This window comes from Muscardinus avellanarius (assembly GCF_963383645.1).
Source record: "Muscardinus avellanarius genome assembly, chromosome: 14".
Classification (NCBI taxonomy): domain Eukaryota; kingdom Metazoa; phylum Chordata; class Mammalia; order Rodentia; family Gliridae; genus Muscardinus; species Muscardinus avellanarius.
The window spans coordinates 70,060,654-70,087,750 of record NC_137800.1 but is presented as its reverse complement, the minus strand read 5'-3'; the positions used below and the strand labels follow the sequence as shown (position 1 = coordinate 70,087,750).

The window sequence follows — 27,097 nt, the reverse complement described above, 5'->3', positions numbered from 1 at the left end:
GACACAAAACAACAATTATTGGTCAAAAGTTCATGATTGCACAAAGGTTAGTCATGAGTTTATGTCAGAAAAATGTGCTTTAAGGAAAGGAGGGTTTTCAAAGAAACCTTTAAGTGTTATTAAAAAAATGATAAAAAATGAACCACTAGGTTGCTATCACAAGCCTGTCCTCATCCTCGTCGCTGCTCCCATCGCTGAACTGCACGGCAGGCTGCCTCCGGGGCGGGGCTGCGGGCCTGGGCAGCTGTCCACCGGGGCAGGGCGTCTGCGGGCCCGATGGCTTTGTGAAGACCTCGGCATGTGCCTTTAGCAGCAGTTCTGACGTACCTGCTGGCTGGCCCGGCACAGAACTGAGTTCAGGCGTGGGCTTCCCACGATCTGTGGAGGTGGCTTTCTCTGTGTCCATTTTACTTGGGCCATTGAGCTTTGCCTGGTCACCTGCAGGGGCGGGTGAACCCAGGACACTTTTTGCGTTTTCTGGCTGGTCTTTAGGTGACCCCTGAGGATTCGCGGTCCTGCTGACCTGGTCTGCGTTGGCTACAGAAGTCTGCTTGGGTTGCATCTGGCAAGCTGTGCTCTGGGAGGCTGGGGTGTCAGGAGCTCCCTGGGGCTCCACGGTCACTTGGCTCACTGAAGGGATCAAGGTCGGCAAAGCTATGTTTAAGATCTGCAGACCCGGGATGTGTGCCTGTGGGGTGGGACTGCTTTGTGAGGAAGGGTTCGCAGTCAGAACCTGGAGTCCCACGGCGCTGAGAGCCAGGCCGGGGGAGCGTACCTGTGGGCTGATGTTTGTGTTGGCCAGGCCCACAATATTGACCGTTTCCATGCTTAGCGATGGCAGTGGCTGCAAGCCCGGCGTGCTTAGGTTCTGAAGGCCTGGCACACGGATTTGGCCGATGGGGATACATGGCACAACACTGCTTAGTTCAGCCACTCCAGGGGGGTTTGTAGTGCCTGAAACCTCTGTGACACTCTCCCCAGGAGTGCCCATGGTTCTGTGAATGACGTTGACAGCAGGGATCGTAAGCTGCACAGGCCCAGCCTGAATGGGTACAAAGGTGGAGTAGGCGAGGCCGGCGGCGGGCACCACCTGGATGCCCCCCACTGGAACCATGTTATAAGGTGTCCGTGACTGCTGCTGGGAATGCAAGGGGAGGTGGCTGAACAAATGCGTGCGTGGAGAAGGCAGGCCTGGAGTCTGCTGGAGGGCTGCTTGCTGCTTGTGCTCTTGGGTTTGAGGGTGCGGGGAGGCCAGGGAAGAAATCCCCGCTGCTGGCTGGGCGCTGAGCTCAGCTGCAGCAGAAGGAAGTCTGCCGGATGACGGGTCCTGAAAGACAAGAGAGAATGGCCTTTGATGGTAGGGCTTTTTTAATCACTGAGCTAAAATGCTAGTTCTCCATGTATTCTATTTTTCCAAAGAAGTAAATCGTACAAACTTGTATTTTTTTTAACAATAATAAACTTTTTAAAAATGATGATTTAAGTTTTAGAGATAAATCTCCAAACAAAAATATCTACTATACTTTTAATCTCTTCTTTTTTTAGTACAAACAACAAGAATATATTTTGTATAGTACTTTGCATTTTTCAAACCAATTTCTTGGGTATCATACCATTTGATACTGAGAATAAGATAGGTGGCCATAGTTATATTCTTAATGTTGTTATTTCTGCTACCATGAGTTCCAGCTTCTTTTAAAGATTAGGGGTTGTTGAGAAATTGTATTGTTTTTTGGTTGTGAGCATTAACTAGGGGAAAATTAACCAAAAGAGCATCCATTCATGAAGTAAATAATTGTCATCAAGAAGGTCTGTAGTTCAGCCATTTCTGCATTCATTCGTAAGCTCATTACTGTCTGCTGGACACTGAGTTTCCGGGTGCTGGCAGATGTGAGAGATCGTGGGATGGCGAAGCTCAGGGCATGAGGGAACAACATTAAAGAAATGCTACTGGAGGGGTAAATCTCGCCCATTTCCCCTTCTGCCCAAGATTACTATACACATATTCGCCTTTCCTTGATAATATTTGTATTACAAAGCTATATTTATTTATTACTTTAGTTTCTGTATCAATATATTTTATTTTAAATACTACTATAATTTAACTAAATTTTATTAATTTTGGCTAGTTTGTAAAAATTTAAGCTTTCACAATCCTTTTTCTTTTTCTCCATTGTTAGCGACCAAACCAAAATGTTTCCCACTTAAAAATAAGTCCTGTTGCAATACTGGATACAAAGGAGAGGTAGGAGAACTGCCACTGGGAGAATGCACGCTTACCAGAAATAATCCCTGGCACAAGATGCCCAGGGGAGGGCAGGGAGCCCTCAGTGCACGCCTGCGCCCCTCTGGAGCTGGGTCTGGCCCTGAGCTAGCTCCCGGGGCTTTCTCAATCTACCACAGCAATCTGAGCATTCAAGCAAAAGGAACTTTTTGGAAGGTTTTTGGGTCGCGTTATCTTTGTTATGAAAACTGGTAGCTGTTTTGCCGATGGGAGTAAAGCACAAATCTATCCCACCACTGTAATTAGGAGGAAGCCCTAGGAAGTTAGTCCCAGGACTCAAGTTTTCATGTGGCACATACATATTTTATTTCAAAAAAATTAAAAAGCAAATAACAACAAATAAGTACCTTTTTCTAGACCCATTCGGTCCTTTCAGATATTATAACACAATAAGTAAACTCTGATTAAAATACTTAATGAGACTCCAAAGGACATAAATGGCTTCTGCCATTAAAAAGCACAGCTGGACGTGGTGGTGTACACTTGCAATCCCAGCGCTTGGGAAGTTGAGACAGGAGGATCGCACAGGTTCAAAGCCAGCCTCAGCTACCTAGTGAGGCGTTCAGCTACTTAGTGAGACTCTGTTTCCAAATTAAATATAAAAAATAGGTCTGGGAAGTATAACCCGGAGGTAGAAAAGCCCCTGGGTTCCACCCCCAGTACCACACACACCAAAAAAGCACAAACTGATTTGGCCAGCAATAAATCATAGATGCATTACTTTTTTAAGCTATTAGGCACCCATATGTAACAGGTTAAAAAGAGAAAAGAGTGAGCACCAATCACTTACCTGTGTTAAAGCACCAGCCCTCCCCACCACAGAACTCAGAACTTCTGGCTCCGGGTAGTCCACGGCCATCTGATGGCATGGGGACCTGGGTGTGGCTGCAGAGGGAGCCTTGCTCTCCGCTGGAGAATCTGTCTTCCTACTGTGGTCAGTCTGCACTGTGCTCAGCACGGTCATCTTGGTGAGCAGTGCTCTGGGCAGAACATCCAGCGGGTCCATGTGTGCCCCAGAGAAGCAATCAGCGATCCTGACATCCTCGTCCGCACTCGCCGGGTCCTGCGGGCCGCCTCTGCACGGAAGGTGCTGCGGGCTGGCTGCCACAGATGGCGTGGCAGACAGGACCGACTCTGCCTGGCTGTCCTCGTCGTCCTCTTCGTTCTCATTATCATCCTCATCCGGGCCATCAGACTCCTCAAGATCATATCCAGAACGCTCATAACTCGATCTCTGTTTTTCATCTAATAAAAAAACCAAGAGGACACATTATAGAATGTTCTGCAGGCGCAAGACCTTGCAGGCTTTTCTTTCTGAGAAGCTGGACAGCACTGGGGCATGCGGACAGGGCTCTGCTGGCGGAGCCTGTGCTCTGCGGAGAACAACGCGGGGTCAGCAGCCTAACAGGCATTCGGAGCAGGGAAAGCGGCTCGCAGGGCAGGGGGCAGAGGAGAGGGATGCAGCGGGCTGGAAAGAGGAATCAGACAGTGAAGTAAGATGTAAAGAAAGCGGCAAGTGAAAGCCTCAAACAATATGTTTGAAAAGTCCTAGAATACGACGATTATAGAAAAACTAATAAAACTCAGTGCAGCTCTGTCCCTGAGAGCTTTTTCTACTACTTCCTTGTGCCCTCTCTTTATTAAACAGAATAAAACTCCAAAATTGCTGGCACTTGACATGTGAGCAAAATAATTTCTTTAATCCTAGAACAGTAATGTGGATATGTTTCCATTGTTTTCTGAGCAGTACTACCCATCTGCTAATTAAGACTTTTTCTGTTCAGCTTTTAAAATTTACTAGCAGAGGTGCTAAATTTTCCTGTCATTTATTTCTATGCTATAATTCAACCATTTCTTACATGAAGGGGATGTCAACATAGCATCACATTACACTGGTTTGATGAGGAGTATTCAAGATGATCCAGGAAAGTTTTAAAATTCTCATATACTCATGACTGGTTTAAAAACTTCACCTATTCAAAATCTTGCAAATTAGAGGCTTCTTGCCTTGGGAAGCTAATAAACTTTTAAAAGTTTAAAAGTTCATCTTTTTACATAGCAAAGATGCATTCTTAGAGAAGTCTCAGAGGATCTCTACATCACAACATTTGAGAATAATTATTTCTAGGGGTTAAAATGACTAGGAATTTTAGGTTATTTACCATGAATATGTGTTATTTTCTAGTTCAGTATTCAAAGATATAATATATCCACTTAAGCTGCCAAGTGCCTCAGATACTTCTCTGGCATCTTGTCTGGTGTTTGAAGTCCTAAAATTAACAAGATGTCCTCAATTTTTTTTTATATTTTTATTTTACAGTACTGGTGTTGGAACCCAGAGACATTCTACCTACGAGCTACACCTCCAGCCCTATTTTTTTTTATTTTTTATTTTGAAACAGGGTCTCACTGAGGCTGTCCTTGGACCGTGATCCCCATCTCAGCCTCCCAAATGCTGGGATTACAAGCATGCGCCACCACGCTCGGCTCAAGTTGCCCTCAATTTGATTTGAATTTGCCACACTGGTGCTAGAACAGGTGCTTTTTTAGAGATGCAGATATGACTATCCCAAGAAGTTGGGTGATGGGAAAACTGTCACTGGAGAGGAAGGCTGACTTCACCATAGGCTGGCCTTCCTGCAACATCACCACGACCCGCTCTGCCTTAAAAGGTCTTACTATATCAAAACAAATCAGACAAAACAACAGGTCTTCTTACTTCAGACCTACGACTTTCCCAAACCCACTGCAGACATGAGGTCCTAGACAATGAAACAGTCCTGACTATGAAGGGACGGTGTTTGCAGGGAGAGACGCAGCCTGCGCCATCTGGGACAGATACAGCAGACCCTGGGCACAGTTTTGCTAAAGTGGCCGAGAGACTGAACAGCAGGCACAGCCATGTGCGCTGGGGGCTCCCACAGGTACAACGCCATGAAGCCCATCCATGCATGCACTCCCAGCGAAGAGTGTTTGCTGTGACCCAGATCTGGGAGACTGCAGCAGCCTTGCAGGGGGGCTCCATCTCCCCTCACTCCACTAGGGGAACAAGAGCCATATTCTGAGGGGAAGGGCAACAAGCACCGTTGTCCTCAGGACACTGCTGGCCACTCACTGCAGTGGGACCGGGAATGGGAGGAAAAGCTCACTTCGGTTTGCAGGGAGGGTAGAACTGAGAGAGCCACAGTCCAGAGACCTAAGAATATGGTACACATACAAGACAGAGACTCAGGAGGAACAAAGATGCCCATCGCCTTCCCTCCTGCTTCCTAGTGCCAAGCTTGGAGCTCTGAAGGAGCAGGTAACCAGAGAGGAACAGACCAGACAAGAGCAACAAGGTGCAGAGGCCGACTCCAAGGCCTGGCATGCAAGGAAGACTTAAAATTAGCATAGTGAACACTGTTCTTATAAACCAGCCTCAACTTACAACACAAGGAACCTCTCCAAGAATCTGAAGTCTCTGGTACAACAAGGACTGCTACAGAAACAATTCCCTCAACCTCAGTCTAACTCCTAACTTCCACAAGGGCTAGCAGAAGAGGGTGACCATTCCAAACACACAATGATTTACGTGACTCCTTACTGTTGTAACAAGAGGTCCAGCATGCAACACAAAATTGTAAGGCATATGTCAAAGAGACAAAACAAAAATCAGAGCTAGAGTTGGACCTGACACAGATACTAGAAATAACAGAGAACTTAAAACACTTAGATTAAGGCTAGTGCAAGACTATCATGAGAATGGTGCTCAACAGGAAATATCAGATGAAAATTTTTGTTGAGAGATGGAAACAATGAAGAAGGATGAAATAAAAATGCTACAAATGAAGCCAGGCGTGGTGGTGCACGCTTGTAATCCCAGTACTTGGGAGGCTGAGTCAGGAGGATCAGAGCAATTTGTGAGGCTCTCTGCAACTTAGTGAGATCTTGTTTCAAAATAAAGAATAAAAAATAGGAGCTGGGCGTGGTGGCGCACGCTTGTAATCCCAGCATGCAGGAAGCTGAGACCAGAGGTTGCGGTTCACAGACAGCCTCAGCTACTTAGTGAGGCCCTCTGCAACTTAGTGAAACCCTGTTTCAAGATAAAGAATAAAAAATAAGGCAGGAGGTGTAGCTCAGAGGTCAAATGACCCTGGTTTCCATCCCCAAACCCGCAAAAAAAAAAAAAAAAAAAAAAAAAAGAAAAAAGAAAAAAATAGGGTTAGGGGTGTAGCTCAGAGGTAGAATGCCCCTGGATTCAATCCTCAGAACCATGAAAAAAATGCTACCAGTGAAAAACACAGTAATTATGACAACAACAAAAATTTGTCAAACCCACAATTCTAAGCCCACTAAAAATAATTTCCAAAGGTAGAAGACAAATACAAAATTCTTATCCATTGATGGTGGAAATTTAAGTGTTGATAAAATCACTTAGAAAAAGTGTGACTGTTTCTTCCAAAGCTAAAATATACATATATTATATGATCCAGAGATTTAATTCCTAGGAATCAAACTCTAGAGAAATGGAAATTTACATGCACAAAAACCTGCATATGAACCTGTACAGCAGCTTTATTCATAATTGCCCCAAACTGGAAACAACCCAGATGTCTTTCAACTGGTTAGTGGATAACAAGCTAAGGCACATCAATACAAAAAACTACTACTCAGCAATAAAAAGGAAGGAACTACAAATTAACACACCATGGTTGAGTTTTCATACATTTTGCTCAGTGAAATAAGCCAAACCCTAAAAGCTACACATTTTATGTTTATTTTATATGACATCCCAGAAAAGGCAAAACTAGGAAGGAAAACAGATTAGGACTTGCTGGGAGTAGGATCTATAATAAAGTGGCCCGTGGGATGATAGGATTGTTCAGGTGATAGGACTGTTCTGTTCAGAGCTGTGTGGGTTGGATACACAATCTATATGTCTATCAAAACCCACAGTAGAGCCAGGGATGGTGGTGCACACTTGTAATCCCAGCATTTGGGAGGCTGAGGATGGAGGATCGCGGTTCGTGGACAGCCCCAGCTACTTAGCGAGGCCCTTGGAAACTCAGTAACACTGTCTCAAGAAATAAAAGACTGAAAAATAGGACTTGGGGTGTGACTTGGAGGCATAATATTCTTGGGTTTCATCCCTGGTACTGCAAAAAAAAAAAAAAAACCCATTGTACTATAAATGAATTGCATGTGAATAAAAATATAATCAGCCAGGACATGGGGGTGAACTTAAGATGGAATGCGAGGTGAAACAGACGACTCTAACAATGCAGGTGAATCCCATAATCACCCTGACCTTTGACTAGTTACTGCAAAGGATAAGGGCAAAAAGAACTGCACAAACTATACTGTCACTAGAAATCTGCTCCTTGCAGGGGTATATGTTAGGATTTCTGAAACTGCCTTATTTGTATACTAGAGATGAACAAATTTGTAGTTAATTACAGATGAGAACCACATCATTTTGGGCAAAATAAGTTAAAAAAGAGAAAATGGCAAAGGCTACAGTAAACTTTGTAGTGCTGTACTGGAATTTGAAGTAATAGTATAAACTCATATTTTCATATAAACATAATACATACATGTATATAATATGTAATCATATATAAGTACATATAGTATGTATAGGGCTGGCACATCTTGGAGTGTCAAAAAGTAAGAAATTACTTAAAAAAGAAAAAGTCAGGGGGCAGGACACAGGACAGCACTGGCCAGTGCTGGGACCTGAGCCAAACAATAAATAAGGACAGGACCAGATTATAACCTGAGGAAGAAAATATGTATCCTGAGTCCATACTGACGTAGATGAGTAAGTGAAAGAAGAAACGGTCACTTTTCCTTACAGAAATGTTCCAATTAACAAATCAGAATCCTGCAGTAATACCATGAACAAGGCAGTGACAAACAGGGCAACGGCATGATCTCAGTATTTCCCCACAAATACTTAATATTTACAGAAGAAAAATATTTACAAAAATGCTAAATTTATAGTACAGAGCCCTGGCCAGTGCCCCCTTAGCCAAGTGATTAAGGTCAAAGGGGCTGATAATGGATACTGACATTAGGTGTCACGTATTCCTTGATGGAAAGTACTGAGAAAAGCAAGGTGTCCCTGGTAACCACCTCAAACACACAGCCCCCTCTGGTCATCTCATGCACAGGAGAGCCCAAGGTAAACAAACATTCTTCAAAATGACAACCAATACTCTTTGTCAAGGTCGTGCATGAGAAGAAGGACTGAGGAACGCTCTACAGGGCAGGACAGAAGTGCCGGACTGCTCTGTGGGGTCCTGGGATGCAGATTCAGGCAGCAACTCTGGGCTGAGGTCAGCCTCTCAAGAGGGCACAAGTGTCCTGTGGTCCTGCGAGAGCTTAACATGAGAGGAGGCTGGGCAGGGGCCACGGGGACTCTCGCGGCTAGCCTCCCTATTATTTCTCTATAGGATGCAAATGATCTTTTAAAAAGTAGAGTTTGCCGGGCGTGGTGGCGCATGCTTGTAATCCCAGCATTCGGGAGGCTGAGACCGGAGGATCGCGGTTCACAGAGAGCCTCAGCTACTTAGTGAGGCTCTACGCAATTTAGTGAGACTCTGTTTCAAAATATAGAAAAAAAAAAATAGGGCAGGGTGTATAGCTTGGAGGTTGAATGCCCTTGTGTTCGATCCCCAAACCCGCAAAAAAAAAAAAAAAAAAAAAGTAGAGTTAAAAAAAAACCTAACTATAAATGCTCTGGTGTCTTGAGTTGATTGCACTGAATCAAATACTCCTTTCTCAGATCAGCTTACAGAATATCTACTTCTCCACTGTCCTTGCAATCAAATCAAGACTTTGCTTATCAACATTTTTTCCTTTCCTGTTGCTTAATAAGGAGACTCTCAATTTTTGAAATTAATTCTAATACTTCTAGCACAGGATATTTCTCCTCAATCCACCCCAACCTACATACATGTTTTAAGTTTTTACCAGCTAAAAGTGTTTATCTTGTATCTATTTTTTTGCATTTTTTTACTCCGTTGTCCATATGACAGCGATGTGTCTCTACTCTGACTCCAGTCATCTTTACCACAAGAGAGTCCAGCTTAGCACTGTGTGCAGACCAGTATCAGCTGACCATCAGTAACGAGGACTAATCAAGGGTTTGGCTCCCCCTCCCCCTCAGAGATGACTTTAAAAAATTAAAAATATGGTTAATTATTATAAAGTTTTTTTTTTTTTTGGTGGTACTGGGGCTGGAACACAGGGGCCTCTACCTCCGGGCTACACTCCCAGACCTATTTTATATATTTTATTTTGGAAACAGGGTCTCTTAAGCCAGCTGAGGCTGGCTTTGAACCTGCGAGATCCTCCTGTCTCAGCTTCCCAAGCGCGGGGATTACAAGCGTGTGCCACCATGCCCAGCTTTATTATAAAGTGTTGAACCCATAGCTCAGAAGTGTCAAAGCTGAGATGAAAACCAATGTTTGTCTATGCTAAATATTACATGTCTTATTTTTAAATCTTACTATAGAATGATCTGAAAGGTCAGCAATGAATTAAATTCAATAAGCTAGCTTATTTTGAATATGCATGATTTTAATGTTGATAGGTACAGAGATTAAAAGCTTCATATAATTATTTGACCACAAATAGCAGAGCATAAAAATAATGTAGTCCCCAAAGAGAATGTAAACTAATAATTGAACTTAATTTCACAGATATACTACATGTTATAACCCTTTAAGTTTAGGAATTAGTTATAGTATGAAAATTTTAAAATATGGGTGTGCATGTCAAGAAGAATCTGCTTTCTTTTTCAGTATGTGCAACTTATATGAAGAATTTAAAAATAATACTACATATCTTCATGGGGAGAGTATAAAACCACTTGGCTCCATTTTAATGTGATTTTGCCTTGATCATAACAATGTTAAGTTAGGATTAATAACAGCCACAATTCCCAGAATTCCTTCCTAGACAGAGCCATACGCTGGTAGCTTGGAAGCCATAGGAGGGTCGGGATTCTTTCCTACAGGCCTCCTTTCCTGAGACAAAGAGAAAATGGTGTTTCTCTCTCTGAATGCAAAATGCCCAAAATTTCCTGAAGGAAAAGACCACTGGTTTGGAAACCTACAAATGAGTACCAGGTCATTCCTCATTCGTGAAACAGGGCTGATATGATGGGATGAAAAGGGGAAACAAATGTTAAGATGGGTAGCATAACCACACAGAGATGTTACATCTTATAACATTCGCAGCACCGATGTGGCCAGACAGCTCTTATTTGGATGCTGCCCTTTTGTGTCACTTGCTGGTCCCCCGTAACCTCTACCCAGTCCCTGGAGAAGACCTTGGGTACCAGCCAGAGGGTGTGCCTGGAGGATGAGGAAGGGACTTCATAAAGGTTCTAAACATCTATCATGTATGACCGTGTGGTGTTGCTCACTGTCTAGACTGGTTCCTAACACAATAACTATGAAGCTGCCCCGAGTACCTGTTATATCAGGAACTGGCTAACTAGGGTCACTGGCCACATGTGGCTCTCCACTCGCACTTGTCGAGAGTAATTTTCTGGAATACATCGGGGCTCCCTCACTTATACACCATCTTTGGCTGCTTTGTGTCTACTGTGCTATACGAAGTGTAGGAGCTGTGATAGAGAAGGTATGGCCTGCCATGCCTGAAGTATTTAGTGTTCAGTCCTTTTACTGAAAAAGGTTGCTGACACCTATACCATATTTAAACCAAACACCATCTTAGTGGCAGTCAGTGTCATACCAAAGAGTGAAGAAACCTCTGGATAGAAAGTATCAAAGCCAAAATGTGAACCCAGATTTTTATGCATTTAAAAGTTTTGTTGCTGGGTGTTGGTGGCACACGCTTGTAATCCCAGCATTCGGAGGCTGAGATGGAGATCAGAGGATTGTGGTTCGCGGACAGCCTCAGCTACTTAGTGAGGCCCTCTGCAACTTAGTGAGACCCTGTTTCAAAATAAAGAATAAAAAATAGGGCAGGGGCGCTGGGCATGGTGGCGCATGCTTGTAATCCCTGCGCTTGGGAGGTGGAGACAGGAGGATCATGCAGGTTTGAAGCCAGCCGTGCTGGCTTAAGAGACCCTGTTTCCAAATAAAAATATATATACATAGAAAATAGGTCTGGGAGTGTAGCCCAGAGGTAGAAGGGCTTCCAGGAACCCCAGTACCACCAAAAAAAATTAAAAAAAAATTAAAAAAATAGGGCAGGGGTGTGGCTTGGAGGTCGAATGCCTTGGGTTCCATCCTCCCCCCCTCAAATTTTTGTTTATTCCAATAAGATACTCTACTTTTGTCCTATTATTTTGTAATTGTCTTTTTGTTTTTTGGTGTATACAATTTAGTTAAATATCCCTGGAGAGTACATGCTGTAGCTTGTGGTTTATCTCTCTAAAGCCATCAGAAACACCGACAGATGTAAAAAAACTCACATTTGCTTTAAAAATTGGTAAATAAGTGACTCTTAAAAGATCAATTAAATTTATGTCTTCAGAGATACATTTCCCACTCATTGTAAAAACATGCTTCCATATACTCGATAAAAGTTCCTATCAACACAAAGATTCCTTCATTTTTTTGTGTGTGAACTGCAACTCATAAGGGGAAAAAATAGGCATGGGGTATGGCAACAGATTTTTATTTTTTCCCCACAAAGTGTTTCCATAAATGATATCAAATGACCTTGAAGATGTATTTCAGAAGGGATGGGGGGGGCACAGCCTACCCTTTCTCTGCTGCCAGACAGCGACACCTGCTGGGGAGACAGTGTCACACCAGACCAGGTTCTGCCCCTCACACTCCCTGTCAACCTTCTGGGGTCACAGCTTGTCTAGTTTTGTTTTTCTTACATGTTTAGAAATAAAACTTTATAAGCCAATCAACATCAGCAACCTAAAGAACATTTTTAAAAGCATGAAAATAATAGTTTTCCTTGTTTATGTGATTAAAGCATCCTTTAAGAACGTAAGAGGCCAGAATCAAATGTTAATAACTTTAGGCAGAAAGCCGAAAGACAATCAAACTGTGATTTTCATTTGTGATATTAACAATATTTAAGTATAAATCCTAAAACTTATCATTACCTATTTTATATAAAAATTTTTCTTAAAAAGACTAGTACATTTTTTTTCTAAGAATCCTAGTGATAACATATTCTACAGGTTTCATTTAGAAAGAAGGCTTTTGCTAGTATTTTTGTAACATTCGCTTAAATTATTTTTAAGGGCAAAAGTGACATAGGTTTTTAAAACTTATTATCTAACATTCTCTTCTCAAAGGCACTGGAACACGTATGATGTTGAAAGTGGTCCCTCCACCTGGCAGCTGGGGGTGCACATAACATTCCTTGCATTGAAGTCTAGCATCTGTTGAGGAAAACATTCTTTGGATCAAAGGATGGAAAGCAAATAGCTGATGGCATGATTTGTGACATGAAAGGTGGAGACTGAAATGTATTCCCTAAAACCCCCAAACACAAGGACAACATTCCCAAGACTGTGTAATTCTACATGGCAGAAATACAAGCGAACATGCAGTTGGGTGGATTCGGCTTTTCACGAGCATACACTGTAATTACAGCCTGAGTGGCTAATTTTACACCAAGTGAGAACTTCTTTTAAGTTCCAAATGCCCAAATTTTTGTCTACCTTACAAAAATGTGTAATTCTCTCTGCTTGACTCAAAATAATTTTTCTCAAGATCCCTGGTTACTCCACTGAAATTAAAATAAGAATCCATCTGCTAAAGAATTAGGTAAGTAATCACACAGCCCACTTTTTACCTAGGGTAGGAAAAAAAGAAAAAAAGATAGCCAGGCGCGATGGCGCACACTTGTAATCCCAGCATTTAGGAGGCTGAAACAGAAGGATCTGGATTCTCGGCCAGCCTCAGTCTCAACTTTGTGAGACTTTGTTTCAAAATAAAAAATAAAAAATAGGACTGGGGATGTAGCTGGAGGTGGATGCAGCTGGGGTTCCATCCCCAGTCTTGAAAAAAAGAAAAAGATAAAGGCTTCTGGCCATTTTGAAACAGGGTCTCACTGAGTTGCAGAAGGCCTAAGTAGGAGAAGCTGGCTGCGAATCACAATCCTTCTGTCTCAGCCTCCCAAATGCTGGGATTACAAGTATGCGCCACCATGCCCGGTTCCATTTCACTTTTAACCAACACCTTGTATGAACTGGAAAAGTGCGCATGAAGCTGGTGAATGACATGGTGGGCACAGTGGTGCTGGCAGCAGAGAGGAACGATGTAGGATCCTCAGAACAAGAAAACACCAAAGACAATCCCAGGAAAGAGACAACGAAGTTAAGTCAGAACCAACCCAGAGAGAACTTTTAGTGAAAACATCACAAGGCAGATGCCAAGAAATAACTGTTTTTGGTGACAATGATGCTTGCTCTCACCAAGATCCATTAAATGACCAAGGCCCCAAATGTGCTCTATAACCCTCAACAAAGTCCTTGGGGTTCAAGATGGTGTTCTGCACACTCTGGCAGCCGCTGTGCCATTTCTATTTAGACTTGGAATCAAGCCTCCCAAACTAAGCTCTTTTGTTTTTTGAAGACTACTCCATTTCTCAGAAAATCTTGCACAATAATTATTGAGGAGGAAAAAATGCAACAGTCAAAGAACTTAAATCATCACTTGTAGTGTGATGAAGCCTATACACATCTTGGCCATGTGATATACTGCTGAGAGCAGAAAGGTGTTAATAGTGTACTGCGTTGGTATTCAATGTCAGAGAAGACATTTAGTGAAAAATGAATATACCGAATTCTAAAAACAATACAGAATTATTTCCTATTAGACTATATGGCATTTTTCTTACTCATTCAATCATAACTATTTAGAACCTACTTACAGTCTGCTAGGCATAGTCCTCAGAGTAATGAACAAAACAAAATTCCTGTCCTTACAGAATTCATTTTGTACTTATTAGGAAGAGTACACACATATCTGGCAATATATGCACTGAGGAAAAATAAAACGGCAAGATAAAGGGCGTAAGTTAGGCGTGCCGTGAGAACGTGGGGTGCTTTTTCAAATTTATAGGGAGGCTCAGGAGGACCTGCTGAAAGGCTGCCTCTGAGCGGAGAGCTGCAGGCTCGGTGAAGAGTCTTAAGTACTGGTAGGGCCTTCCACACTGTGGGAAGAAATGCCGAGGACTGAGACAGGAGCCTGCTGGGTACATGAGCCCAGGGGACCCTGCAGAGTGGTGAAGGCAGGGAGGGAAGAGCAGGTAGAGTGCGGATGTGCCAGTGGGTGGGAGCTGGGGGGGGGTGCAAGCAAAGGGCTGATGTGATTTTCATGAGCACTTGGCTACTGTGTTGAAAACAGAGAAAAGGCAGGGTTGACCAGAGAAACCAGTCAGGAGCAACCAGGAAACTTTAACTGGGATAGAGAGTGGACTGGGTCTAAGTGACAGGATTCTGAAGACATTTCCAAGGAAAGGCTGAGAGATTTTACTGAAACAGTAGAGGAAAATGAGAAAAAGAGGGGCATCGAGGATAACTTCGAGCTACTTGTTCAAGTTACTGAAGTAAGGAAGACTACAGGGAATTGTGCTTTTCAGAGATAAGGGGGAAATCGGGAGTTCGGATCCACTTGCTGAACCTGCGTGCCTGCTAGACATCCACACAAGTGGGGAGTGAGTGGGGCGTCATCTGCACCAGAGGCATTCAGGGTCAGAGGACAGGAGACAGCCTAGAGAGCAGACGAGGGGGGTGGCCACAGCCTGGGGCCCATGGCAAAGGCTGGACAGACGGAGAAGCCAGCAAAGGGCACAGAAAAAATGTAGCCAGCATATACCACACGAGTGCCAGGCTGTGAAGAGCACACATTCTACACACGCAGCACCATACCACAGACTTCAGGATCCCTGTCCCCAAACACGGATCATTTGAAAGAACTGGTAAGTGAAATGCCATCTCTACCTGTCAACAACTTAATGGAGTTAAAGTTCTTTGGAATGAATAATGAAACCTAACTTTACTATAGGAATCAAAACACCATAAATCAGACAACAAAGTTTAAACTTGAATGAAATTAAGTTAAGGAGCTAGAGAAATGGCAAGTTTTTTCCAGAAACCATGTAAATTATAAATTAAGATGATTTTCCTAGCTATCTGCACACAAAATGACACTGTTCACGCAAGCTTAAAATATAAACAAACCAAACCACCTACTGCCCATGGATATAAGTGTATGTGTTAAATGAATCAAAAGAATTATCTCTCCTGCCTTTAACGCAGGAGAGGGGAGAAGCTGGAAGAGAAAGTGAGAAAGCCATGCCCTGTGCACAGGCCTCATTTAGTTGCTTTTTTTCCCCCCCTGGAGGGGAAAGGCACTGGGGACTGAACCCCAGAGCATTCTACCTCTGAACCACATCTACAGCTCCTTTCTATTTTTTTACATTTATTTATTTATTTATTTATTTATTTATTTATTTATTTATTTTTGGTGGTACTGGGGGTAAAACCCAGAGTAAAACCTCCGGACTATACTCCCAGACCCATTTTTTAAATATTTTATTTGGAAACAGAGTCTCACTAAGTTGCTGAGAGCCTCACTAAGTAACTGAGGCTGGCTTCGAACCTGTGCAATCCTCCTGTCTCAGCCTCCCAAGTGTGGGGATTACAAGCGTGCACCACCACCGCCCGGCTTGTTTTTTACTTTTAAACAGGATCGTACTAAGTTATCATGCACTAGCCTTGAACCTGTGATCTTTCTGTCTCTGCCTCCCAAGTACTAGGATTATAGGCATGCCCCAAAGAGCTTGGCTTGAAAAAAGCACTGGATATTTAAGAAAGACTTGAAGCAAATATGAGAAAACCTCTAATAACTACCTTCCCATGACTTTTTAGAGGATTCTACACAGGTCAGATGGAACCCAGGGGCCTTCTACCTCCAAGTTACACCCCCGGCCCTATTTTTTTATTCTTTATTTTGAAACAGAAATAAAACTCACTGAATTGCAAAGGACCTCACAAAGTAGCTGAGGCTGTCCACGAACCACGATCCTCCTGTCTCAGCCCCCCAACATGCTGGGATTACAAGTGTGTGCCACCACACTCGGCACGCAAAATTCATGTTCTTGAAGAAGCAAATGCAGCAGGATATGCTCTAGCAGTACTGCCTTTGCAGTTACATGTTTTTCAAACATTAGCGTCTCATCCTGAAAACTTTACCTTACAGTAAAGGCTTTCTAGTCAGCAGGGAGTAAATACACTTGCTAACATTCTTAGACACTTTTTATAGCTTTTTATATCTGAACTATTCTTACTACTTAAGATATGAGACCCTTCTCTTGCATACTCAGAAGTAAATTCAGGAGGATTCATTAAGTGTTGCTGGCTGTCAGGTGAGATGAAATGTGTTTCTATCTTAACTCATTTTCTCTTTGGAAATTTTCTATAAATCAGACTAACACAACTTAAGTAAAATGGAGCAAGAAAGTAAATGTTTAACAGGGCAGTTTCAAAAACAAAATGATGTCTTTTTTTTCTTTTAAAGTTTTTTCCCCATTTGTTGATAAATCCTTGGGGTTACAAAAATATATTTCTATTCTTTGGTTAGTCAGGACAGATGAACAGGCTTATTTTCCCTCCACGTTGATCAGAGATAAATACTAATATTTGTTAACATTGTTAAAAAACAAGCAGTTAACTTTTTCAAAGTAATAAATTTTTCAGACAATAAATCCATGTTAGAGTCCACAGATAGTATGGAGTGGCTGCCATGTGCGTGCTAACTACTGCAGGTGAAGTAAGTGTTTCTTGGTTGTGGATTCTGCTTGTGCTGTGGGGAGGTAGCCCAGCCGAGAGGTAAGGAAACTCGAACTATCATAACTAAGGCAGAGAGTGATTACACGCCTCAGAGAAGGAGCTCTGAAATACCACAGGAGTTGGAGAAGGGAAGAGCTGCTTCCCACGCTTGGTATGGGAAGGGAAGTCCAAGAAGCTTCAGGAGGCAGTGGATTTGTGCTACATGACCCAGCAGAGTGAGGCTTTGATCAGTGCAGACCCGGGGGTGCATCAGGTGGGAGGAGAGTGGGGTTTTTGGGGAGGGCTGTGAAGGTAGAGAGCAAGAGCAACTCAGGTGAGGTACAGGAAAGCCAGAAATGAGAATTGTAGAGAAGGAGGCAGGTGACAGGTTGCAAGGGATTTTGATTAAGGCCTAGTGGTTCACTCTTTATTTGGAAGGCAAGTGGGAACCAATGAAAACCTTTGATCAGGGGAGCAGTGTGATCAGACACAGGCTTCTCGGAGATCATTTCACACAGTATGGACAGACGGAGAAGGAAGAAAATTTGAGATGGGAAAGCTCACTACGAGTCTTATCACATAAATAAGGAGTAATGAAAATAGGAGTTAAGCAGTATCAGTGAGAATGGAAAAGAGCACGGGTGCAAAAGGAGTGCATTATAAATAGGATTCACGGAAAACGTGGTAGCAAAGCCTTACCTGATTCTTCAGCATCTTGGTCATCTATTAAACCTACTGAGACGCCTAAGTCCACACATTTCTTGCTATGTGCCTTGGACTTCATGTGTTTTGTCAGATTTCCTTAAGGGAAAAGAATGTTTACTAAGCTTACATAGTATTATTTTGCTTCATTTGTCAACACTGATAAATTGCATTTCTATTTCAAGCAAAAGCAGAGATTGTGATTAAATTACTCCAATGACTAAAATTTGGGTAAAAGAAAATATTGGTATTATAAGTTGTAATAACCTTATGTATTAGTGTCTTGATATTTTCTGATGTTGCCTCCTCTATCTATAGTGTCTACTTTTCACTAGTGGTTTCTATTCACTATTCCATATTTATCTCTAGGTGCATTTAATGCCTCTTTCAAGTTCTGTTCCAACTGCTCTGGGCCCTGAGTTCCTGAAGTGTATCCACACTATGCCCACTGGCTCTCTCCCATGGTCGTTGGTTTCCTAGCATGCTTTTCAGTTCTGTGATAATTTTCCATGGAGCCTGAAGGGTCCTGGGTTGTAGAAATAACTATCTATATGGCAGTTTTCCAATTGCTTCTGCTTGGGACATTAACAATTTCGTTGGTTTCAGATGACTTGTATGTGTATGTATATATTTATTTTTTGTTTGTTTTTGCATGGCATAGGTATCGGGTTTTGCATCTAAGCAGATCCCTTACTTGCCACATGGCTCAAAGTCAGTGGGTTGGAGATCTAGAGGCCCCAGATTCTACCTCAGGACAGGTTTTAAAACAGTAGGCCAGAGGGCCTGTACCTGGCTGATTCCCTTAGTGAATTTTGGACTTTTTGAAGCACCATGCAAGCTTTGAGTTTCTTCTTTACTTCTAGTTCCTGAGAACTTACATTTTTAAATTTTGAGCTTGACTCTCTATGATAAACTATTTGGGTCATTTAAAAATACTATAAACTGTACTTCTCTATGTGTAGAACAGGAGAAAGAATTTCCTGCACAGATTTCACTCCATGCATTGCTTAGACATTTCCTATCAGCTCAGTGTCTCAACAGGTGTTTTCTCTGTCAACTACTATATTCATTTCTGCAGGTATCACCAGGGTTCCTGAGAACCATGGGGCCCAGATACCCCATGTGACCTTGAATGCAGGGGGTAGCTCAGATTCTTATGAGGTGCTAAGCATCTTGAGTGGATAATATCATACATTAAAAACTGCCAACGAGGGCAAACCTTCTCTTAAAAAAAAATAAACAAAATCTGAATACTGGTTTTGGAGGGCAGAAACAAATTAGTATTTATGAACAGCCTTCAGGAGAACTAAACATGTCCGAGTCAATGGTTCAGGCTCAGCCTTACAGTAACAAAAGCCATGCACGATTACTGTAATTGTAGAACTTTAACTTGTTGACAGACAAGTTGTCTAAGTCTGGGAAGCAGGTCTCTCTTGTACCATGAGCCTGGCACTATGCAGCACATTCTTATCAACCAACAACATAGCATCTCAGAGCTGAGTCTTTAGGGAGTCCATGGAGGCTGCTGGGACCAGAAACACCTAAGACTCATCAGATTTCCACTCTGTCATTCTGGAGACAACACCTGACTTAAATGGCTTGGCTAAATTTGACATTTATGTTAAATATATTTATAAAATAAAACATGAAGCAAATATGGTAAAGCACTAGTGGTTATTAAAAGACGATGAGCTGTTCATTATGTAAATTTATATGTTTTTGTAAGAGCTTCAAAGTTTTCACATTATAAAGTTATAGAATATAGTTTGCCCACTTTACTGTGGCTGAGATTTGTACTTGCAAGACAAAATGCTTTCTGTATAACAACAATATTAAAGCCAAATTATAAGGTCCACTAATAAGTTCCTTTCAAAATACTTTTGTATTCTAGATAGAAAGCTATAGTAGGGAGCCGGGTGTGGTGGCGCATGCTTGTAATCCCAGCATTCGGGAGGCTGAGACTGGAGGATCGTGGTTCTTGGACAGCCTCAGCTATTTAGTGAGGTCCTCCGCAACTCAGTGAGACCCTGTTTCAAAATAAAGAATAAAAAATTGGGCAGGGAGTGTAGCTCGGAGGTCAAATGCCTCTGGGTTCCATCCCCAGACCCGCAAAAAAAAAAAAAAAAAAAGAAAAGAAAAGAAAAAAAAAGAAAAAAAAAAGCTATAGGAGGTTTATTTGCTTTCTAAGAAGTTAATGTATAATTTGAACTAGACAAATTCTGAAATATAAGTTCTTAATAATCATGTTTTCTCAAAATTTGAGCTACTTAACATTAATCAACTTCCTAAATAATTTAAAATAAAAACGCACTTTAAGTGTGAAAAGTATACATGTTTAAATGCAAATATTCCCAGGCCATAGTATAAACCTTATGTATTAATGTATTAATTTAAGAGATAATTTTTGAAGAATTTAGTAAATATTTATCCAAATCCTTCAGAAAGCATGAGAAGCTATTTCTGAGTTCTAGCTACATTAGTCTAAGCTTTCTGTGATATAAATAATACCAAATCTTGCAGAGAAGTAAGCTTATTATATTTTCTGCTGAATAATCTTTAAAGAAACATGAAAACAAATAAATTAAAATCAAAGAAAAATATCAATAGATTTGGCTATATAGAAAAATTAAATGTCTATTTAAAAATCTATGACCAAGCCGGGCGTGGTGGTGCACGCTTGTAATCCCCGTGCTTGGGAGGCAGAGACAGGAGGATCGCGCAGGTTCAAAGCCAGCCGCGCTGGTGTAAGAGACCCTGTTTCAAAAATATAAAATAGGTCTGGGAGTGTAGCCCGGAGGTAGAAGGGCTTCCAGGAACCCCAGTACCACCAAAAAAAATAAAAAATAAATAAAAATAAAAATAAAGAAAGAAAGAAAAAAGAAAAAAAATCTACGACCAAAATCAAAAGAAAAATAAAATGATGAAAAATTTAAAACATAAAATTTAAAAATGTATTCATGAAATAAACTAAGAGGACAAATCGTAAATTACAAATTCATAAGCATTACCATTAGAAGCATCAAATTACAGCAATACAGACCATTCTCTTGATTGTACTCTGCTGTCTTTGCACATCTATTTACACAGCATGCCATGACATTGTAATTTCCTTTTGCTAATAACCAGACATATTCAATAAAAAGTGGCTAGAATCACAAAGTAAATGAGAATTGGGCAAAATCTACACCCTAACTAAAACAAAAAGACAAGAAACTGCTCTACCATTATTTAGCTAACATGAAAAGGTGCTATGGAACCTGCTTTCTATAGATTTACAAAAGGTAAAATTCTTTTTTTTGGGGGGGGAGGTAATGTTGGAAATTGAACTCAGGGACATTCTACGTATGAGCTATATCCCTACCCTCTTTTTTTTCTATTTGGAACAGGATCTTACTAGGGAGCTCAGGCTGTCCTTGAACCTGCAATCCTTCTGTCTCAGCCTCCCAAGTATTGGGGTTACAGGCACGCATCATCACACCTGGCAAAAGGTGGAATTTGGAAAGGAATATTATCCTAAAAACTAAGAATATTCATACTAATAATAGAGAAATATGGATTTTTAATATCTTCTCCACCAGCCCCCTTAGCCAGGGTAGCTTCATTTAATAAATATTTACCATGTAATTCCACATGACTTGAGAAAACAAAAAGTTTCATATAAGTTCAGCTATGTAGCATATAAAAAGCCAGAAAGATGTAAAAACTGCTCACTAAGAATGCTCATTGTTCAGGAGCACCCGGCTCTCCACCACCGAGGAAGAATTTACCTAAAACCTTACACAATGCTGGCTTGAGTTATTTCACTAAGATTATTACTTGTAGACTCCCAAGTAATATTTTTTCTCCCATCAAGATATCTCTGCTGTTTCTTTTGGATTTCTGCTTCTAGCTCCCTTTTCTTTATTGCCCCTATTTTATGAAAACCATTTCTAAAACATCCGTTGTTCCTTCTTTCTACTGAGAACAATTCATTTCATATTATGACTTGACCTTCTTGTTTTTAGCAACATCATTCTGTACTCTGTAATCTCTTACTATAATGTTAAGACTTTTAAATATGCTCCTGGTCTCATATTGCAAATTAACAGATGCTTCTTAATAACAGGATCAAAACCAGTGAGAAAGTAAAAAAGTGGGTTAAAAGATCAAAGCACTTTTTCCTCTCACAGTCACCATGCTACAGCTGGGAACTCTTGCAGGCACTCACCCTCCTCCCCAGAAGGATTCTATGTCACTGCGGAGGAATGACCAGTCAGCATCCCAGGCCCTCAGATTCCATCAAACTTTTCAAAGCTATCTAAAGTATATTTTGGATTTTAATCATTCTTGTTTCAGCTAACTACTGGCATTTGAAGAGAACTAATTTGAAGCTATTTGGTTGTTATATAACTTTCTTTAAATTTTGCCAATAAATACTAGGCAAAATATGTTGTACATTTTGCTAAGGCACTGGTCAGTCTTTACCCCTTCCCCACAACACACACACACACACACACACACACACACACACACTCTGTGAAGACAATATAATGGAAAAGCAAATGTTAAAGGTAAACAAATAAAGCAATTTCTATAAAAACTGAATGAAAAATTTCTTGTAGATATTGTTCCTCCAGATAGATAATTCCATGATTATATTTATTAAAGAAATTCTTGCTTCTTTTGTGTGTGTGTGGTACTAGGGGTGGAACCCAGGGGCTTTTCTACCTCTAGGCTATACTTCCAGACCTATTTATTTGGGGGAGGGGTGCTGGGGGTAGAACCCAGGGGTTATTCTACCTCCGAGCTACATCCCCAGCCCTATTTTTTTTTTTTAATTCTTAACTTTGAAACTGGGTCTCACTGAGTTGCAAAGAACCTCACTAAATAGCTGAGGGATGTCCATGAATCACCATCCTTTGGTCTCCCCAAATGCTGAGATTACAAGCGTGTGCCACCACGCCCAACTAACCTATTTTATACTTTATTTGGAAACAGGGTCTCACTAAGATGCTGAGAGCCTCACTAAGTAGCTGAGGCTGGCTTCAAACCCGTGTGATCCTCGTCTCAGCCTCCCAAGCGCTGGGATTACAAGTGTGTGCCACCACGCCCGGTGAGATTGTTGCTTTTTAAAGGGTAAAAAATGAAATTAGAATCTCAAGTAACAAACTATTATATAATGATTCATGAGCAAGGAAGCTAATGGATAACACAAGTATTTTATAGTGGTGTATCCATTATGTGTAACAGGAAACTTGTACAGGATAAAATTACTTTACAATAAAAGCTTCTGAATTAAATAAAATATTTAAAAAAGGATGCTAAATATAATTTTAATGACTAGTTTGAGATCTCTCTATAATCATTAAATAGTAGAAATGTTAAAAATATTAAAGCTAAAATCCAACAGTATTTGGGTAAAAAAATTCATAGAAAAAATAGAAAATGACTATATATGCCTAAAATTAGACAATAAAACATGAGTGTAATGATTATAAAAGTTTACTGTGATTATTTTAAACCATTCTTTATAATCTTTTAGGACTCGTATGAATTTACTGTGATCATGAAAATTTCTTTTTCTTGCTCAGCCCTCAAATAAGTATTTTTGAAAATGTTATTAGTCATCAGATTATGCAACTATAATTTAGGGAGTAAAATATAAAAAAGGGCAGTTTCTCTTTTTAAAATGTTACACTTATTAAAAATGTGTTATCAAGACCTTTCACCCAAAGGGTCTAAAGACATATAAAGATATAAAAACTATAAGGCTGACAAGAAATAATTTATATTTAGTCCATTCATACTACTGTATCCTTGGCCAAGGAATATGCAAAGTTAATCCCAACTCTCCTATGTAATGCATGTAAAAAGGACCATGAAGCAACCTGCATCTCATACCTTTAGTCTTAAAGGAGAAGTTACAGTAAGTGCAGTGGTAGGGGCGAACATCTGTGTGGGTTCGTATGTGTTTCTTTAACATACTAGGTTTCTTACAACGTATTCCACATTCTTCACAAATGTACTTTCCTCTTCCCCTGCCTCGGACATACACATACTCTTCATTTGATTTATATCTAATTTAAAGAAAAAAATGAATAGAGAGATTGGACACTATGTTTTGAGAAAATATCAATGATTAAAATTCAACCTAAAAAATAAAGCACAACTTTTATACTCAGTCTATATACTTTTGCACACATGAAACAGAGCACTTTAGTTTTCTCATCAAAATCTAATATTCTAACAGCTAATTTTAATCAAACAAACTTATTCAACATGTTTAATTTAGAAATATTTCCTTGGCTAAGATACTGTTTTCAAAGTTTTCTTCATTGCTAAATCCAATCACAATTTTAAGTACTGAAATATTTCTGAGCTCCACTATAATTTGGCTTTTACAATTCATTTTCCTCATAAGAAAATACACAGAAATCAAGCAGGCACTAAGTTCATCTGTCTTAGAGCAGGTTTTCCAAGTCCTTCCTTATCATAAATCAGCAAGAAGCAAGCCCCGGGCTTACTCCAAAACTTTAGTTCTTGGTTTCCTTCTAGGCACTTCATGTTTTCTGGTTATCAATCTCTCCGTCAAAATTGAATTACTTAATACTAAGCTACATTTTGCTACCAAAACTGTTGCGAAGCTGAGAAACTGTGCAACATTTAAATAAATTGGCACTGATAAATCTTCAATTACATCAAAACAAATGTACATTTAAAAAGTAAGTTTAAATGTACATTTAAGAAGTAAAATTTGTACTTGCCCTCCATCAAATATTTTAATTCTTCTTGGTTCACTTTTGATTAAGGAATTTTCTTTATCTTGCTCACTGTTAATTTCAGAGGCATCTTTATTGCTGAATTCAACTACTGAGGACTTTTGATTACCTAATGCTCTCTGAAAGGGAAAAAAAAAAGAGAAGCTAATTTAATAAACTGAAGACAAAAGCATACTAATGTTTCACTGGAAAATAAAACATAGCAGAACACAGAGCATGTAGTTAAACTTCATGAAATGCATCCCAAAGCAAGAGATCTTGAAGTCACCTTGCTTTATCTCTTCCCATCTGTCTAAACAATAGCAAATGGATCCATCTTACAATATTTTAAAACTCCCACCACAGGCCTTGAAATGGCCAAATAAATTTCCCACCTTTGTATTCTGTATTTTTTTTCTTGGTATTAGGAGCATCCTACCTCTGAGCTCTACTCACAGCCCAATATTTTATTCTTTATTTTGAAACAGGGTCTAGGTTATGGAGAGCCTCACAAGTTGCTGAGGCTGGCTGCAAACCTGTGATCCTCCTGTCTCAGCCTCCCAAGTACTAGGATTACAAGCATGCACCACCATGCCTGGCTTTCATGAACTTTTTTTTAAATAGCCTAAGTATTCTTTCTTTCATGTCACTAATCACCTATACTGAAGTTTAAATACATTTCTTAAGAGTTTATTCTTTAGAGATGAAAAAGATCTAGTTGCCAATTTTTATAATGGCTCAGACCTTGGAGAAGTAGCACCAAATCTTCAACTTACGCGTACTGTGTGAAGGTCAAACAGAAGCTCCTCTTCCCAGAGTTGCTCTTTCCCCCTATCATTTTAAACCACAGCATGGCTCCTCTCTAGATCTCCTCAAAAGTACTCTGAATACTGGCCACGGTGAGATTCAGGCCAGGTAAAAAGTCAAGTTTTGGTGGTATAAAAATTTTTGGAAAAAGGTTATGAACACCAGGATGATGCTCAGTGTGTGGTTCTCCTAGAGGAAACAGCACCCTGTGATCTCGTGCAAGCCTTCATCAGAGGGCACCGTCTCCAGTTTCCTCCCTCAGGCTCATCCTGTGCGGCAGGCAGCATGGAGGGGCAAAGGTTCCCAGGAGGAAGGACTGTCAAGTGTTAACTGCCAAGGTCCAAACGGTGGTCCTTTGACTTGATGAAACAACTTCTCTCACCAAGGGGTTCTTTTATACAAATCTCCTTCGGGAAATTACACTGCCAGGTAAACAACTATTGCTGTCTACCTGGGATAATGAAGGAATGGTAAATGATGGAAAGAGGATCTTTGTGACCTCACACAAGCACCCTGGCGAGCTCCTGTCCTTACAGTGACAGGAGGAAGGAAAGCTGCTGGCCATCGTTCCTCAAGAAGGAAGTGTCCTGATGTGCTGACACCACCACTGGAGGTAAAAATGCCCACTCCTCCTCCTCCTGGCATACAGATCAGGCTTTCTGAGATGTAGAATGTATTGCACATACCTGTCTCCGACTAGATCTTTTAACAATAATCCTCTTCCTTACCTTTTTTCAGTATCACATCTTCCTTTATCTTTTGCTCACTGTCTATCAAATTTAGTTTCTATTTGTCAAAGTAATCAATGAGTTAAGTGCCCAAATCATCATCGTTTCCCTTTTCTCAATGTGCTTGACCACACAGTGCCAGCTTATATGACTTATACCTCGTGTCTCTTTGGAAATCCTTTTGCTTTACTGTATCTGTCTGGTCTTTTCCACTTTGAATCATAAACATACTGACATCTGGACTGTGGACAACAGCAAATCTAGCACCCACTCCTCCACTACTGCCTGTTCGTGGGCTCGACTCTCCAGCTCTAACACAAGTATTCAGTCCAGATACATGGTTCTGCTTTCATCTTTGTTTGGCCTCTCTACTTGAGCAACTCCTGAAATGTGTGACAAAACTTTCTTCTAACTTTCCTCCTTTAAACAGAAATCCACAGGACACATTCTAGGCCCGTTAGTTATACCTACAAAATGAACGTCACTTTATCTTCCACCTGCAGTTCTTTTCAGAGATCCAAATCTAGGTATGCATTTCCAGACATATCTTCTAAAGCACCTGGTACTTTTGGGGGGGTTGAAAGGGATTGAACCCAGGATCTTACATATGCTAAACATATATTCTATTTCTGAACTATACCTATAGCCAAAGAGAGCCACTTTTCATAGGTACATCAGCAATATAAATGAAGCTCTGCTCAAAAACCCCATGATTAGGTCTCATCTAAGATTCTGATTTAGTGGGTTCAGAGCCTGAACATTTAAAAATAAATTCTTCAACTGGTCTGAATGTACTTCCACGACTGAGAGCCCACCACTGGTTCTCTGCATATGCTTTGGATCTAACCTATATTTCCAACTTCAAACTATGTTGCTGTTTCAAATTTACAAAACCTTTTGGCCAGGCCAAACTCTGCGGTTCTTGACCAGGTTTCTTTTCACTTCTATGTCATTTACTGGTCTACCAAACATTTTTTATTGTTGTTTGCAAGGAATAAAAGTATGTTGTTGTTGTTGTTGTTGTTATTAGCACCACCTAATATGGAATATTTTCCTGTATTCTTACCTCCTTTACCAA

General features: G+C 40.7%; 1 protein-coding gene across 1 annotated transcript in view; it reads right to left on the bottom strand.

Annotated features, from left to right (window-relative positions):
• Positions 1 to 145: 145 nt before the first annotated feature.
• Positions 146 to 27,097, bottom strand: part of HIVEP1 (HIVEP zinc finger 1) — a gene marked incomplete at both ends in the record, with an annotated part of 124,349 nt that continues 97,397 nt past the window's right edge. The window contains 5 exons of the mRNA XM_080710936.1: positions 146 to 1,327; positions 3,075 to 3,529; positions 17,745 to 17,846; positions 23,628 to 23,803; positions 24,491 to 24,624. Of these exons, the coding sequence (XP_080567062.1) occupies positions 146 to 1,327; positions 3,075 to 3,529; positions 17,745 to 17,846; positions 23,628 to 23,803; positions 24,491 to 24,624 (2,049 nt within the window). The remainder of the gene's footprint in view (positions 1,328 to 3,074; positions 3,530 to 17,744; positions 17,847 to 23,627; positions 23,804 to 24,490; positions 24,625 to 27,097) is intronic.